The sequence below is a fragment of the Pongo abelii genome, chromosome 3 (genome assembly GCF_028885655.2).
Source record: "Pongo abelii isolate AG06213 chromosome 3, NHGRI_mPonAbe1-v2.0_pri, whole genome shotgun sequence".
NCBI lineage: Eukaryota > Metazoa > Chordata > Mammalia > Primates > Hominidae > Pongo > Pongo abelii.
In genome coordinates, this window is record NC_071988.2 from 162,453,186 (window position 1) to 162,470,679 (window position 17,494).

The 17,494-nt window shown below is 37.2% G+C and overlaps 2 protein-coding genes across 4 annotated transcripts in view; one reads left to right on the top strand and one right to left on the bottom strand.

The window, feature by feature from the left end:
• Nucleotides 1-6,201, bottom strand: part of MGAT4D (MGAT4 family member D) — a 79,536-nt gene extending 73,335 nt beyond the window's left edge. Inside the window, exon 1 of the mRNA XM_054553556.1 lies at nt 6,072-6,201. The gene's annotated coding sequence lies outside the window, so the exon portion shown is untranslated. The remainder of the gene's footprint in view (nt 1-6,071) is intronic.
• Nucleotides 6,202-6,338: 137 nt separating this feature from the next.
• Nucleotides 6,339-17,494, top strand: part of ELMOD2 (ELMO domain containing 2) — a 29,682-nt gene continuing 18,526 nt past the window's right edge. Inside the window, exons 1-3 of one of the 3 annotated variants that reach the window (XM_002815161.6) lie at nt 6,339-6,505; nt 7,654-7,804; nt 9,707-9,735. In XM_002815161.6, coding sequence (XP_002815207.1) covers nt 7,663-7,804; nt 9,707-9,735 — 171 coding nt within the window. In that variant the 5' untranslated portion in view covers nt 6,339-6,505; nt 7,654-7,662. Of the gene's footprint in view, nt 6,506-6,709; nt 6,843-7,653; nt 7,805-9,706; nt 9,736-17,494 lie in introns of those variants that run through there. The other 2 variants (XM_009240335.4, XM_009240334.4) reach the window with 2 other exon arrangements.

Consider the following 17,494-nt stretch of genomic DNA (forward strand, 5'->3'; position numbering starts at 1 on the left):
CGGCCACCTATGAGATTTCATCTACATAATAAGAACCTTGGTCTCCACAATCCCTTATCTTAACCCAGACACTCCTTTCTGTTGATTCCAGGTCTTTAGATAATAACTCACCTCTTTCAAGCAATTATCAATCAGAAAATCTTTGAATCTACCCATGACTTATAAGCACCTCCCCACCAGAACTTCAAATTCTCCCACATTTCTGGACCAAGCCAATATATACCTGACATGTATTGACTGATGCCTTATGTCTCCCTAGAATGTATAAAATCAAGTTGTAACCCAGTGGCCTTGGGTACATGTTCTCAGACCTCTGGGGGTATGTCACAGGTGATAGTCCTCACATGTGGCTCAGAATAAATGTCTTGAAATATTTTACTGAGTTTGGCTTTCCATCAACACAGGTAAAGGCAGGAATTTGATTTTTGTTTTTTATTTCTTCATCTGTAGCTTCACAGTGATTCTGGTGCTATCTACTGTAATATTTTGATATGCTCCAAACCTCCATTTTCATACCTTAGTATTGTCTTTTTATTCCCCTGCTATTATGGTACATTTTGCACCATCATTATGGTACATCCAATAATTCCAAAAAAGGTTTCCACTATCCTCTGCCACTCAACATTAACTTATATCATACAACCTTGGACCCCCTGCCAGGGGTCATATGAGGATTTCTTCTCTCTCAAGTTCTTCTTTTTCTTTTCTTTTCTTTTTTTTTTTTCAGACAGGGTTTCATTCTGTTGCCCAGGCTAGAGTGCAGTGGTGCCGTCATGGATCACTGTAGCCTTGACTTCCTAGGCTCAAGTGATCCCACCTTAGCCTCCTGAGTAGCTGGGGCTACAGGTGCACACCACCACGCCTGACTAATTTTTTCTATTTTTTGTAGAGAAGAGGTCTCACTAGGCTGGTCTTGAACTCCTGAGCTCTAGTGATCTTCCTGCCTCAGCCTCCCAAAGTGCTGGGATTATAGATATGTGCCACTGGGCCCATCCTTCCCTCATTATTTATTCTTTTACCCACAACCTTAATAGACAAGTTAAAATCATTCCCCTGTGCTAAACACACTTTATTTTCCTATTTTTTTTCATCATTGCTGCCTTTAAACTCCTCCAGGCTGGGATAATTGGAACAGATCTGATAGGGTAGCTTAGGTGAGGTGGATGCAGGAGCTAGAGTAGGTTTCCCTTCTCTAAGCTATTGTTAATGTGCTGTCAAACCCTTTGTAGGGATCCCGTCAATTTCTTCCTTCTCTATTCCCTCCACTCACTAGCCCTTCAAAAAATTTTTAAAGATCATTCTACCTCATTAAATGTTTATTTCTCTTATTCTGGTCAGTATCTTCACCCCAGCCCATTAGCTTTCTTCTGAACAGCTTAAACTTTCTTTTTATTGATAAAACCCATTATCTGTAGCTGTGAGAACAAATCTGGCTTGGCATTCTGTATATTCGAATCCTTGTTTTCTCACTAAAAGTATCATACTGGGAACCTATGCATGAGGGATTCCCCCTAATCACAATGTCTGCAATAGTTCGGGGCAGAGGCATATTATTCAGGGAAGCTCAACACTAATCATCATAAAACCAAGCAGGGTTGCCACTGCCCTTTATATTTTTAATGCTTCCACAGAAGCAACAGTTTCACTGTTAACAAAATGGATATAAAGTTTTCCTTTTCAGTATAAATTTAAGGTATTTCAGACGTCACACACTCCCAAAGGGGCATTGATATTTAATTTGGGTCTTCTGTGGATCAAATACTGTACACTGTGACAAGTTGATGATTAGTAGTCATACTAGACCAATATCCTTGATGAACATTGATGCAAAAATCCTCAATAAAATACTGGCAAACCGAATCCAGCAACACATCGAAAAGCTTATCCACCATGATCAAGTGGGCTTCATCCCTGGGATGCAAGGCTGGTTCAACATATGCAAATCAATAAACGTAATCCAGCATATAAACAGAACCAAAGACAAAAACCACATGATTATCTCAATAGATGCAGAAAAGGCCTTTGAGAAAATTCAACAACCCTTCATGCTAAAAACTCTCAATAAATTAGGTATTGATGAGATGTAACTCAAAATAATAAGAGCTATCTATGACAAACCCACAGCCAGTATCATACTGAATGGACAAAAACTGGAAGCATTCCCTTTGAAAACTGGCACAAGACAGGGATGCCCTCTGTCACCACTCCTATTCAACATAGTGTTGGAAGTTCTGGCCAGAGCAATCAGGCAGCAGAAGGAAATAAAGGGTATTCAATTAGGAAAAGAGAAAGTCAAATTGTCCCTGTTTGCAGATGACATGATTGTATATCTGGAAAACCCCATCGTCTCAGCCCAAAATCTCCTTAAGCCAATAAGTAACTTCAGCAAAGTCTCAGGATACAAAATCAATGTGCAAAAATCACAAGCATTCTTATACACCAATAACAGACAAACAGAGAGCCAAATCATGAGTGAACTCCCATTCACAATTGCTTCAAAGTGAATAAAATACCTAGGAATACAACTTACAAGGGATGTGAAGGACCTCTTCAAGGAGAACTACAAACCACTGCTCAATGAAATAAAAGAGGATACAAACAAATGGAAGAACATTCCATGCTCATGGGTAGGAAGAATCAATATCGTGAAAATGGCCATACTGCCCAAGGTAATTTATAGATTCAATGCCATCCCCATCAAGCTACCAATGACTTTCTTCACAGAATTGGAAAAAACTACTTTAAAGTTCACATGGAACCAAAAAAGAGCCCGCATTGCCAAGTCAATCCTAAGCCAAAAGAACAAAGCTGGAGGCATCATGCTACCTAACTTCAAACTATACTACAAGGCTACAGTAACCAAAACAGCATGGTACTGGTACCAAAACAGAGATATAGACCAATGGAACAGAACAGAGCCCTCATAAATAATGCCACACATCTACAACCATCTGATCTTTGACAAACCTGACAAAAACAAGAAATGGGGAAAGGATTCCCTATTTAATAAATGGTGCTGAGAAAACTGGCTAGCCATATGTAGAAAGCTGAAACCAGAGCCCTTCCTTACACCTTATACAAAAATTAATTCAAGATGGATTAAAGACTTAAATGTTAGACCTAATACCATAAAAACCCTAGAAGGAAACCTGGGCAATCCATTCAGGACATAGGCATGGGCAAGGACTTCATGTGTAAAACACCAAAAGGAATGGCAACAAAAGCCAAAATTGACAAATGGGATCTAATTAAACTAAAGAGCTTCTGCACAGCAAAAGAAACTACCATCAGAGTGAACAGGCAACCTACAGAATGGAAGAAAATTTTTGCAACCTACTCATCTGACAAAGGGCTAATATCCAGAATCTACAATGAACTCAAACAAATTTACAAGAAAAAAACAAACAACCCCATCAAAAAGTGGGTGAAGGATATGAAGAAACACTTCTCAAAAGAAGACATTTATGCAGCCAAAAAACACATGAAAAAATGCTCATCATCACTGGCCATCAGAGAAATGCAAATCAAAACCACAATGAGATACCATCTCACACCAGTTAGAATGGCAATCATTAAAAAGTCAGGAAACAACAGGTGCTGGAGAGGATGTGGAGAAATAGGAATGCTTTTACACTGCTGGTGGGACTGTAAACTAGTTCAACCATTGTGGAAGTCGGTGTGGGGATTCCTCAGGGATCTAGAACTAGAAATACCATTTGACCCAGCCATCCCATTACCGGGTATATACCCAAAGGATTATAAATCATGCTGCTGTAAAGACACATGCACACGTATGTTTATTGCAGCACTATTCACAGTAGCAAAGACTTGGAAGCAACCCAAATGTCCATCAATGATAGATTGGATTAAGAAAATGTGGCACATATACACCATGGAATACTATGCAGCCATAAAAAATGATGAGTTCATGTCCTTTGTAGGGACATGGATGAAGCTGGAAACCTTCATTCTCAGCAAACTATCACAAGGACAAAAAACCAAACACCGCATGTTCTCACTCATAGGTGGGAATTGAACAATGAGAACACATGGACACAGAAAGGGTAACATCACACACCGGGGACTGTTGTGGGGTGGGGGGAGGGGGGAGGGATAGCATTGGGAGATATACCCAATGCTAAATGAGGAGTTAATGGGTGTAATACACCAACATGGCACATGTATGCATATGTAACAAACCTGCACGTTGTGCACATGTACCCTAAAACTTAAAGTATAATAAAAAAATTCTCATACCAAAGAACTCTTTCCATTAAGCAGTTTCTAAAATCAACAGTTCCATGGCTGTTTAGTCTAAGAATCCAAGAAAGCAGAGATTCTTCAGTACTACTAAAAAAATATAACTAAGTTTCATTCCTCTATTGCCTTTGGTTTGTATGTAGGTGTATCTGATAAGGCCAGGTAGATGCACACAGGTTGAGAGACCTAGGGACCTAGATGGAGAAGGTCCCACTTTTTCCATGAAACCAGAATCTTAATCTTAGGATATAATTAGCCTTTAGCTAGCCACAAGAAAGAAGAAAACCAAAGAGAATAAGAAATAGAGATGGACAATCTCTCCTGAGAAACAGGATTTGTTTAATGTATCTGCCAGTTACATGCAGGTGAATTAGTGGAAAAGGGAACAGGCAAAAGGTATGCATAAGAAGTTTTAATGTACAGCGACCCTGCTTACAATAAATGCAGCTTAATCAGTTTCTCAGGTTCTGACAAAACATATCAGCATTCTCTTCTCTTGGGGAAATACATAAATGGAAGTGGGCAAACAGGCAGCAGGGAAACAAGGAGGAGAGAGTTCCTCTACTGCACTGCCTACACTCAGTACAGCACTTTGAAAAGACAAAAGGATTACATATAGAATTATCTCACCTTCTACTATGTAAAAGTTTGTGTAATAATGGAGATCCTCCTGTAATAGAAGTTAGTTTATATCTCAATTTGCCAAATCGGCTGTGCACTTTGTCTTTCTAAATCTTTTAATCTATAATTTAAAAAATTACATTAGATGATAGTTATAAGTTCTCTTTAAGATTTAAGATTCTGTGATTTTACTATTATAGTGTCTATCCAGATTTCATTACCAAGTTCATTGTTGGTACGGGACAGGGATGACGGCTTACGCACCCTGCACATGGCTAGTGTTCTACAATTAGTCCATTTTTTAAATGCTGGTTGAGATGTGGGAAAGTATGTATCACTTGCTTCAATTCAAGGAGTTGGAAGGAATATACATATATACACTTGCATATAATATTTTTGGAATTAGAAACAAGAAAGTAATACTGGTTGCTTCTGAGCAAGGTGACTGAGGTATCAGGAGTTTTGGGTGGATGGGGAAAGTTGTTTTCAATATCAGTTGTCCTCTGTATTTATATTCTACTCTCCCCCTTGCTCTTTCTCCTCCAGCCACCCCGGCCTTCTTGCTCTTCCTCCAACATTTCAAAAACGCTCCCAATTCAAGGTCTTTGCACTTGTCATTCTGGTGCTTGGATCACTCTCCCTTCAGATACTCCCACAGTAAACTCCCTTACTTCATTCAATGAGGCCAAAATGCCACGTTAATAATGAGACTTCCTTGACCACACTGTATGCAATGACTTCCCCCACAGACTCCCCATTACCCCTTAGCTAACGACCCCTATACCCTTAACATTTAGCAGCATCTGACATATTAAATATTTGGCTGTTTGTTTCGTATTTCACTGCCTTTTGGAACACTGCCTGTGCTAACAATCAACAAATACTTGTTGAATTAAGAAACTTACTGCTTGAGGTTTTTAAAAAGTAATCACGAAATTACTTTTTCAACAAAAACAACCAGTTAGGGAATAAACATTTGATAAATTAACTTTTAGACCTATAGTATTATAGGATAAAGTCCAAACTTCTTTTCTCAACACATGGACTTTCCTTATCTGCCACGTATTGGCCACAGTCAAGTAGCCGGTTCCCTTTCCTCGTGCATAAAGTGGAGTTATTCATAATTACTTCACAGAATTAAGATTCAATGCAGATGAAAGCGCTTTTGTAACTAAGGCACTATAAGTTACCGTAGGCACAGGGTTTCTTCCGCGCTTGGAGCCTAGGAATAGTACAAGGTGTCAATCTGCGCTAAGGACCTGAGGTTCAAGGAGGGAGAAGTCTCCAGCGCAGCGCTAGGAGACGCTACTCTGGCGCGGGGCGGGACTCCTGGCGGCCGTTGCCAGGGAAACCGTCCGGGCGACCCTAGTATTCTGAGCCCTCGCGCCTGGGCCACTCAGCTCGACCTCTCTCCAGCGTTAGCAATAGGTGGAACGCGGGCCAATCGGAAAAGGCCGGAGGGGCGGGGCGGGCAGTGGCCCTGGGAAGGCGGGTCCGCGGCCTGGCTCCCTGATTTCCGGGTCGCGGTGCTTGCAGGGAGTGTTCCGTCGTTTCCGTTGCCGGCTGTTTGCAGTGGGGAAACCGAGGCAGCTCCTGCTCCCCCTAGTTCTTCCGCTCCTGTGAGGTGGCTGCTGTTTCTTTTCCTCTTGCCCCGGCTGCATCGGTGCGGCTGCGCTGAGAGTGCGCGGGCTCGCCAGCCCCGCGGGGTTCTGCGGGAACCCGGGGGCGCCTGGGCCGGCGGGTCTTTGTGCGAGCCCTGCCCTCCCATTCGCGGGCGGCGCGCGAGGGGATTCGGCGCAGCGACGCCCAGAGCCCTGGGGTGCTCAGGCGCCGCTAGGCGTGCATCCCCTCTGCTCGGCAGTTCTGCGCTTTTGTCCTAATGAGCGCGGACTAAATGGCTTGGTTTTCAAGATAATGATCAACACAGCTGTGCTTTGCGCTGTTTCTGCACTGACCTGCGGGTACTTCGAACTTCGACAGTCCCTCCTCAGGCCCTAGTCCAGAGATGACGTGTCTGTGGGAATGTTTAAGGCAGGAAGGAGACGAGCAATTTTGTTTTTAAGTATCTCCCTCTCACTAGTATCTCCCGTTTTCATTTAGAAGCTGAAGAATTTTCTTATGGCATAAGATACAGTTGTATCGAGTGTGTACTTAAAAAAACAAAACAAAAACTTGTTAGTATTTCTGCCCTTGACCTATTGAATGGAAAATCAAGAATGAGCTAAGGTGTTATATACTCAGTGTTCAACTTGTATACTTAAGTTTGTAGTGTTTTTATTTGCTGACATCACCTGACTGGGACAGTCGTAACGAATTATCCACATGGGATAAGAAAAGCGTATTCTATAAAAACAATTCTGATGTTTTGGTATATGTTTTAATTGTTGATTAGTTGGGGTCCTCTTGATCTTGAACTGTTGAGCCCCAGTTCTCAAAGAATGGGAAATTAGGAAACTAAGATATGAAATACAATTATTTAGCAAAAAGTGCAAACCATTCTGTTATTCTTTCAAGCCATTGAATAGTTTGAGTACGTTGTTTGAATTTTAGTTTTGAAAAAGTGATAAATTGGCCATTTGATCATCATTTAATTAAGCGGTATATATTACACCTGCCATTGTTTTTAGATGCCTAATTAAACTGTCACAAAACAGACACAATGAAATAATAGATACATAATTTGAGATTTGATCAGTTGTATAAACTAATTTTTTAAATTTTAAAATTCAGTTTAAGGTCATTAAGCTTGTCTTGTATATTTCCCTCCTCCAGGAAAAAAAAATGTTTATTTCTTTGTGGGAGTTCTTCTATGGGCACTTTTTTCGATTTTGGATGAAATGGCTATTACGACAGATGACTGGGAAGTGTGAATTGCAGCGAATATTTGATACCTATGTAGGTGCACAAAGGACACACAGGATAGGTAATGTTATTCAAAAAAAAGTACTAATAAAAGTTTAACTATTTTTCTCAGGACTCGCAGTGACAGATGTATTTCTTGTGTATCCTGACAAGTCACTTAAACTGAATTTCATAAGCTCTGAAGTCCCACTTTGACTCCTTCAGCTCTAAAATTGTATGAATTTGTAGAAAAAGAAAGTGGTTATTTAATTGCTTATGTGTGGAAAGAATTATCTTCTCTGGCTCCTGAAGTTTATCAGTTATTCCTTAGATTATAGTTGCAACCTATTTTCTGGTGAAAAATTTCTATGCTTATATAATCCCTTTGAAATTTTCACTCACATGATGGGAAGAATGAGTGCCTCAGTCTAGATCCATTTTTATACTTAGCATCCTTCATCAGTCTTTACTTTCTTACTGTTACTTATGAAAGGCCTGTAATTATGTATCCAGTGGTCTGTAGAAAAGATTATTAGACTCATTCTCACTGTCCAATACCGTAGCCAGTAGCCACATTATATTGAGCATTTGAAATGTGGCTAGTCTAAATTGAGATGTGCTGTAAGTGTAAAATGTAAAATATAAACTGTATTTCAAAGACTTATAAGAAAATGTAAAAAGTCTCAGTAATTGTTTATATTCTTTATATGTTGAAATGGTAATATTTTGGATATGTTGGGTTAAAAATATATTAAAATTTTATCTGTTTCTTTTTACTTTAATGTGGCTATAGAGAATTTTAAAGTACACAAATGGGTCACATTTTGGCTCCTGTTATATTTCTGTTGAACAGTGTTGCTCTGTTACCTTCTAAAATACATCAGTTTTCAGTGCTTCATTGAAAATTTTACTCTAAAATTTGAACACAGATGAGTAAGAACTGTGGTTTGAGGTCGCTTCTTTTCAGTCAGGATAAGGAAGAGCAGAGAAGTGCTCTAGCTCTTGCTCTCTGTGTTAAACGGAAAATTGTGAATTAGCCAGATTTCCTTTTGTTTTGATCAAGTGTGCTTCGACTGAGAAATCAACCCCCGTCAGGTTAAGAGAGTGGAGTATTGGCAATTGGAACCTGTATCCAAGACAACATCGGAAGAATGACAGACAGACGCTGCCTCAGGGCAGCTGGTTGATTAAGTTTAATTACTTTCCTAGTTTTCTTACAACTTCATGGTTGACTTAAATTATTGCTGCTCTTTTAATTAGCCCTTTTGACTACTCAACAAAGCACCTCTTGATAAGAAATCTCTTCAGGCAGTATGGGTTGGTGTTTTATAGTATGGGGGAAGAATATATATAAAGGCATTTGTTTGTGGCAAAAGCATTTTTCCTAAATTTTTCAAATTGCTGAGAAAAGATTATTCGTAAATGTGCCAGAAAATTTTTTAAATAGACCAATAAAAATGTTCCTGTGATTCTTGATATAGAAACCAGGAATGGAGAAGCTATTTGTCTGGTGACAGAAGGGTTGACCAGATAATCTGAAGTCCTTGCCCATTTGTTGTGTGATTTGGTTGCTATCACCTCAAATCTAAAGGCTGAGGCTAACAAATGAAAATGCAGTAGAGAGCACTCTCATTGTAGTCTTAAGATGAGTTTCTGGGACCTGAGCTACTGTGACACAATTATGGGTGAATTTGCAGTGGTAAGTAGACACTTTGGGGTCTAAACAGAAACACATGACCCCAGGTAATGAGGTTGGTGTCACCTCTTTGAATAGGTATTTTGTGTTTGGTTGAGTTTTTTGAAATCATATATTTATACTGTAAGATTAAATTTTAAAATGCTTGCTGTTATATAGAAATTATATCTCCTGGAACTATTAGTTTGTTACTGGTTTGATATTTTTACTAGTTGTTTATTGTAGGGTAATTGAAAAACAGCATTTAAGTGATAACATCTTTTTTTTTTTTTTTTTTTGTCATTTCAGAAAATTCCTTGACATACTCCAAGAATAAGGTAGGATAACATAAAGGTGGTAACTCTAGAAAACTTAACTTGAACATATTTTTTCTTAAAAAATAAAAAGTGCCCTGCTAGAAGAGTGTTTTCTATAATGAGCATTGAGTGAAATTTTCCCCGTTTAGAGGTAATATTCTGTTTTCAAGCATTTCTCTATATATGTGTTTTTCGTGTGTATTTCAAAGAAAATACTTGAATAATTTGTCTTGTTCTGAGGTTTTACTTGTTTATTTTGCTTTAAGAGTTGATAGCTTTTAGGAAAGCAGGGCCTTAGGAGGAAAGTCGTCTTTTAGACTGTGTCCTCAGGATAGATTATATGAGAGAAAAGCAACTTAGGATAGAGAAAACCCTGGGTTGTGTACCTTTTCAGCTAAAATAAGTCATAATTCATGCTATGTATTAGTCAGCTTTTGCTGTGTAACAAACTATTATAAAATCTCAGGGGCATAAAACGATACGTTGTTTCTTGCTCATATGTCTATGGGTCAGCTGGAGAAGCCTGCCTTCAAGCTGGCGCCAAGTTCCTGTCTGTTCCATTTGTCTCATCTGGGACTCAGGTAGGGGGTTAACAGGTACCTGGTGAATGTTTTCACCGTGGATAACTGAAGGCCCAACTACACAAACATATTTTAAGTCTCTTTGTGTCATGTCTGTTAGCAACCTGTTAGTTAAAACAAGTTACATGGCCAAGCCCAAGTCAAGGGGTGGAGAAATATGATATGCCCACCATAAGGCTATGGTAGGGAGTAGGTTGTATAATTCAATTACAGAGTAATGAAGAATTGGGACCAATAATTCAGTCTACCACATGCTGTTACTTCCCTATTGTAGTTCACAATTTTGTCTACATGTAGATTATTTGGTGTGGCAAGGATAGAATACGGGTCATCTAGACCATTGTTTGAAATCCCATAATAGAACACAACCAGTATTAAACAATAATAGGAATAGAATAGAAAATATTTAGAAACCATTGGTCATAATATGGTTAAATATATTTTAGGAATTTTTTATACTATTATAATTATTTTAAATATTTCGGTGTACATCTGTGTGTATTTTGGACATCCACATGAATGTTTGTTCTTGATCACGATGTAAAATGTGGCTCAAGGTCAAAAATGTTGATGTGCTACTGTCTAGTAATATGAATCATGCCAGAAATAAAATAGACCTTCTTGAGAGTTGCAAGCACATCTGTTATGTTCTGAAGAGTAACCTTTAAAATAGGTACTTTAATGATTTAGTTATACTCTTTAAGAATGGTCTATTTAAGAATAACTCATATATATAAGTGAATATTTGGGGGAAGAGTCCAGAGTTACACTCCTTTGTTCAGAATTGTTAGAGAGTGATTAATATATTTTTTTAAATGAGGATATGGAGGTCCTGAAAGCTAACAAGTTGCTGGTTCTCAAAATTTATTTATACCTTATCTATTTGTATAGTTCCTTTATTTGAAACCTACCATGCAGTTTCCCAAAGTAACAATATTATAAATTGTAGCAGATGCACTTGGGGAGGTGTTATATTTCAGGTCCATTACAAGAGTAGTTCTTAAACTTAAGGAAGAATCAAAATCTTCTGGAGGCCTGTTAAAACACAGATTATTGGGCCCCATCCCCGGAATTTCTGATCTGGTTCTGATTGCATTTCTAACATGTTCCCAGGTGATACTGCTGCAGCCGTTCCTGCTGGTGAGGGCAGTGTCTTGAGGCACTAATAGCATATTAGTATGCTGTCTGGGGACTATTGTGGATCGTAACTGCTTTAACTTTGTTTCGATTGGAAACTGTGTGCGTTTTTCAAACTGACCTTAAACAAGTTGGTTTGGAACTATTTGGGTGCTGAACCCTCTAGAATGAATTGTTCTACGAAATCTGTTTTCTTTAAGCCTCAACATTGTAAAGAGAGTAAAACCATAACTGAGCTCTTTATGTTATACCCACAATCCCAGCTTCCAACCAAATTTTTCAGTAGTGTGTTCCTCCAAATACCTTGACATCTCTCAGCCTGGAAGTTGACCAACACTGCCATTGCTGTCCACTAAAACTCTTATCTGGTCCCCTTCATTACTCTCTGACTTTTATCTGCTGCAGTTCTTGCCTTGCTCACTGGTCATCACCACTATGCTGCCTGTTATTTTCCAAACACATCAGCATGCTTCTGGTTTATGACCTTTGCGCCAGGTCTTCTGTTTAAGTAGAATTATCTTCTTCCGCTTAAAAGCTTAGCTCGCTTCCTCATTTTCAGGTTTTTCCTCAGTTATGACATTCTCTATGAGATTTTCCATGACCATTCTCTACCTAAGGGTATACCTTTGTCTCTCTTTATGATCCCCTTTGCTTAATTGTTTCACCATAGCACAGACCATCACTAGCATACTAAATATTTTACTTATTTATTTTTCCATTCCTGAAAAGAAAAAGGCATTGTTTTTTTTGTTGTTGTTTTGTTCACTGATGTTTTTCTAGTACCTGAAACAGTGCCTGGAATGTGATAAGGACTCTGAATATTTATTGAGTGAATGAATGAATAAGTGAGAAAAATAAGAGGATAAAGAATAATAAGTAAATGAAAATTTACTTTTTTCAGAATAGAGTGTGTAGTGTTTCTTTTATTTACTAATTTACTGTAGAGGTTCTGGAACTGGGGACTGAGTATCACATCTATCAGTGTAGTTGTTATAACTGCATTTGTAACAACAGTTTTGGTCACAGAATTTATTAATGGGATTGTATGTGTGGTAAAATCATGCCAAGCTTAAGTGGAACAATACATAAGATGCTACATTTAAGAACTCCAGTGCCTTGGTCAAATCCATTCAAGGATTTGAATGACTACCACATATTCGATATTCAACCAGGGTCTTCGGGATATTCAAAAGATATACAAAAGACTGGAATTGAATGTAATTGTAAGTAGAAGTTTAGAGAAGGACGAGGTAAATGTAGACTAGAGTGTTTGGGGATTTTAAAGTAGTGGTTACAAGTTAAAGAAAAATAAAATGTTATTTTTTACCTCTGTTGCTTGCTATTAAAAAGTTCGCTTGAAAAGTAAACATTAAAATTGTATTCTTATGAACTTCATTATTCAAAAATAGAAATTGCTAATAGTACTTTGGAGGGCATCCTGCAAAGAGAGTGGTCAACCAATGGGTAAATACTGAAATTAAATCACTTACGATTTATTCTTTTAAGGTTTTCAATCTAAGACAAACTTTCCAATAAACAGAAGTAGCCTTATCAATTTAAAAATATAATTTATGTGTGTATTGCACCTAATTTGTATATTCCATTTACTTTGTAGGGTAAATCTATTTCTCATTTTGTGATATTTTGGTTTACCTAATTACATTTTTATTCGATAAAAAAATCTGGGTTCAAATCCTGATATTATCAATTACCAGTTGTTTGGCTTTGTACAGGTTACTTATTTGCTCATTCTAAAAGCTATTCATACCCACATAGTTGTTTTGAAATTAGAGGTATTACTATGAAAACAGTCTAAGAGAATGCCCAATACTTGGTAAGTATTCAACAAATAGTGGTTACTAATAATATTAATGATAATATAATTAAGCCAATATATACCATAATCATTTTAGAAATTTGATATTCATGAAAACCTCTTTGGTACTTCAGATTATTTAGCATTACCAATGATTGCTGTGAATAAAAGTGATTTTAATCTATTCAGAGTGATTCCCTAAAGCAGTGATCTTGAAGTATGATCATGTTGGATTGTGCACCGTTCCACAGTGTGCATTCTTTCTTTGTTAAAAATTGAATCTTATTTGCTTATATTTTAGATTAAGGACTATTTATCAATTAGATATTAAGGGTTAACAAACTTTGGGATTTATAAATAAAAATTAATGACTTACTAGAATTTGAGGAGTCTAATTCAATATTCTGCTAAGAAGTCTGGCTTCCATGCAATATATGACAATGTAGCAAAGCTCCACTGTACTTATGCATATACAGGCATTTGAATTTCTGAAAGTTAGGGAGGGATACTTTGGCAATCTATTAGTGTTTTTGGTGGCTGTCTTTTTATTGCAGCTGCCATCTTAGGTTTTAAATAATAATAATGTAGCTGTTAAATAGTTGAATAATAAATATACATTTTATGGCATTAGTTTAGTTTTCCTTTAATGCTATAGTGATGCACATTTGCATTTTTGGGCTCTACTTTTCCACTACAGCCTATAGTCATTCAAAGTATGATAAGGGGATTCTATGAACGACTTTATGCCAATGAATTGTTTGATTTTACACAAAATGGACAAAGTCCTTGAAAAACAACTTACCAAACTAACACAAAAAGAGATAAAAAATCTAAATAGTAGTATACTTAAAAAAGAAATAGAAACTGTAATTTAAAATTTTTTCACAAATCTCCAATCTTGGCTTCACTAGTGAAGTGTTAAACATTTAAGGGAGAAGAAATAATACCACTATTACATTAACTCCTAGGAAACAGAATAGAAAGAAACACACTTTATGGGGCCAGTATCATCTTGATACTAAAGCCAGATATAGACAATATGATATGTGAAAACTACGGTTCAATGTCCTTCATGAATATAGGTGCAAAAGTCCTTAACAGAATGCTAGCAAATTGATCCCAGTAATACATAAAAAGGATAATATGTCATGTTGAGGTTTTTTTTTGTTTTTTTTTTTTTGATACAGAGCCTTGCTCTGTTGACCAGGCTGGTGTGCAGTGGCGTGATCTCGGCTCACTGCAACCTCCACCTCCCGGGTTCAAGCAGTTCTCTCACCTCAGTCTTTCGAGTAGCTGGGGTTGCAGGTGCACACCACCATGCCTGGCTAATTTTTGTATTTTTAGTAGAGACAGGGTTTTACCATGTTTCCCAGGCTGGTCTCAAACTCCTGACGTCAGGTGATCCACCCACCTCTGCCTCTTGAAGTGCTGGGATTACAGGCATGAGCCATTGCACCCGGCCTGTCATGTTGAGTTTTCAGAATCAATGTATGTAATTTACCACATTAACAGAGTAAATCAGAAAAATATGAACATTTCAGCAGATACTGAAAAACTATTTTGACAGAATTCAGTACCAATTCATGATTAAAAAATCTCAACTAGGCATAGAAGGAACTTTCTCAACCTATGAAAGGCTGTGAAAAACCTGCAGCTAACATGATACATAACACCGAATTATTGAATGCTCACCACATTCAACTGGGAACAAGACAAATATATGTACTTTCTCTGCTTTTATTCAGCATCATACTAGAGATCCTAAGTAGTTCAGTAAGGCAAGAAGAAGTAATATAAGACATAATGATTGGAAAGAAATAAATTATATTAACAGATGACGTAGTTTGTGAATGTAGAAAATCCTAAGAAATCTACAAAAACTACTGGCATTATTAATAAATGAATTTAATAGTGTTACAGGACATGGTATACTACTGTATGTTAGCAACAAACTTTTGGAAAATAAAGAACAATACCACTTACAAAAGCATCCAGAAAACATAAAATATTTGGGGCTAAATTTAATGAAAGATGCATAAGACTTCTGCACTAAAACTCCCAGAGAAGATTGCTGAGAAAGATGAAAATGGAACCATACACTGTATTCATCCATTGGAGGACTCAGTATTAAGATGTTAATTCCCAAATTGATCTATGGATTCAATGCAGTTCCAGTAAAAACCCCTGCAGACTACTTTTGAAGATTCTGACAAGCTCATTCTAAAGTTTATAAAGAAATGGAAAGAATCTAGAATAGCCCACATAATCTTCTAAAAGGACCCCTACTACCTGACTTTAAGACTTTCTAGTCAAAAGATGAATATAACAGATGAGAGACCAGAAATTGACCACACCTAATATGTCATATAATTTTTAACAAGGGTATCAAAGCAATTCAATGAAGAGAAGAAAGTCTTTTCAATAAATAGTGCTGGAACAACTGGGTATGTATGGGGGAAAAAAACAAACCTCAACTTCAGTCTCTTACCATACATGAAAACTAATTTAATATGGATGTTAGACCTATGTTTAAGCTAAAACTTTAAAGTTTCTGAAAGCAAGCGTAGGAGAATATCTTCCACCTTGGGTTATGCTACCACTTAAAAAAATTGAAAAGTTAAATTTCATCAAAATAAAACTGCTCATCAATGATACGTTTAAGGAAAGGAATAGGCAGGCCACAGACTGAGAATGTATTTGCAGCATATGTATCTGATAAGGGACTTGTATCTAATAAATAACTTTTATAACTCAGTAATAAAAAGGCAACAGAATTTTTAATGGGCAAGAGCTTTGAATAGTCACTTGACAAAGGTGTATATATACGTGTGTGTGTGTGTGTATGTATACACACTTGGAAAAGTGGTCAGCATTATTAGTCATCAGAGAAATGCAAATTAAAATCACAATGAGAGGACACTACATACCTAAAAGTTACCTAAATGAAATAGACTAACAACACTAATGTTGCAAACACCAGTTGGAGCAGAAGATGATATTGTCACTTTGGAAAGTGGTTTTGGCAATTTCATTGAAAGTTAAACACATACTGCCCTAGTAATTTCACTCTTAGGTGTCTAAGAAATGAAAATATATATTTATCAAAAGTATAATAAAGTATGGTCCCAAACCAGGTACCAGGAGAATGAATAAGCAAATTGAGGTATATTCATGCAATACAACTCAGCAATTAAAAGGGACAAATTACAGATATGAGAAAGAATGTGGATATGAGTAAGAATGTGGATGAATCCTAGAAACGTTATGTTGAACAAAAGAAGCCAGACACAAAAGAGTACATACTTTGATTCCATTTATGTGCACACAGCTAAGCTATGGTGGTAGAAATCAGAACAGTGGTTGCTTCTTGAAGGAAGAATTGATTGAAAAGGGGCATAAACGAACTTTCTGGGATGATAGAAATGTTCTGTATCATAGTAGGGATGTGGATTATCTGGATGTATGTATTTGTCAAAACGGATCAGACAACATCTGTGCCTTTCACTGTATTTAAATTATAAATCAATTTTTAAAAAAGTAATGGAATAATATATACAGGAAAGAGTATTTGCTTAGAAACTAGATGTGGTTTCTTGTCTTAACTCTGCCCTAAATTTATGTATGCCTTGGGCAAGTTCATTCAATCAGTCATTTGTTCATAATATATTTAACAAAGTTTTGAGCATGTAATCAGTAATGTGCTATCCTAGACGCTTAAGATATAAGAGTAAATAAGAGAGACAAATGCTGGTGGAGAACATAGAGAAAATATGGTGTGGTCAGTGCTCTCTAACTGAAGTATGACTGTGAAAGGAAGTAGTTAACTCTAGGGCTGGGGAAGACTTCACAGAGGAAGTGACATTGAACTGGATTTTTAATGTTTTAGGAGTTTGTAATACATGCAAAAAGGTATGGCTTTTGCCATGACTACCCATGGCGAAGGTAGTCCTTTTACCAGTGCTGGTATTTAAGCTTCAACACTCTTCCTGTACCCATATTATCTCAGGATTGGACAAGCTAGACTTTGTTGACCATATCTGTATCTTTACTGATTGTTATTAATAGATCTTTGACCATTTTCTTCTCACCTTTTACTTTTCTCTGGGGAAATCTGTTTCTGTCTGTCTCTCTCGCCTTGGGGTATATCTAAACTAAGGACTCTATTTTTATTTTCTTACCAGTTTTGATTTGAAGTCTTAGTTTGTGAACTGTTCTTCAGTATGCACAGTAAATTCTTATAGTTTTC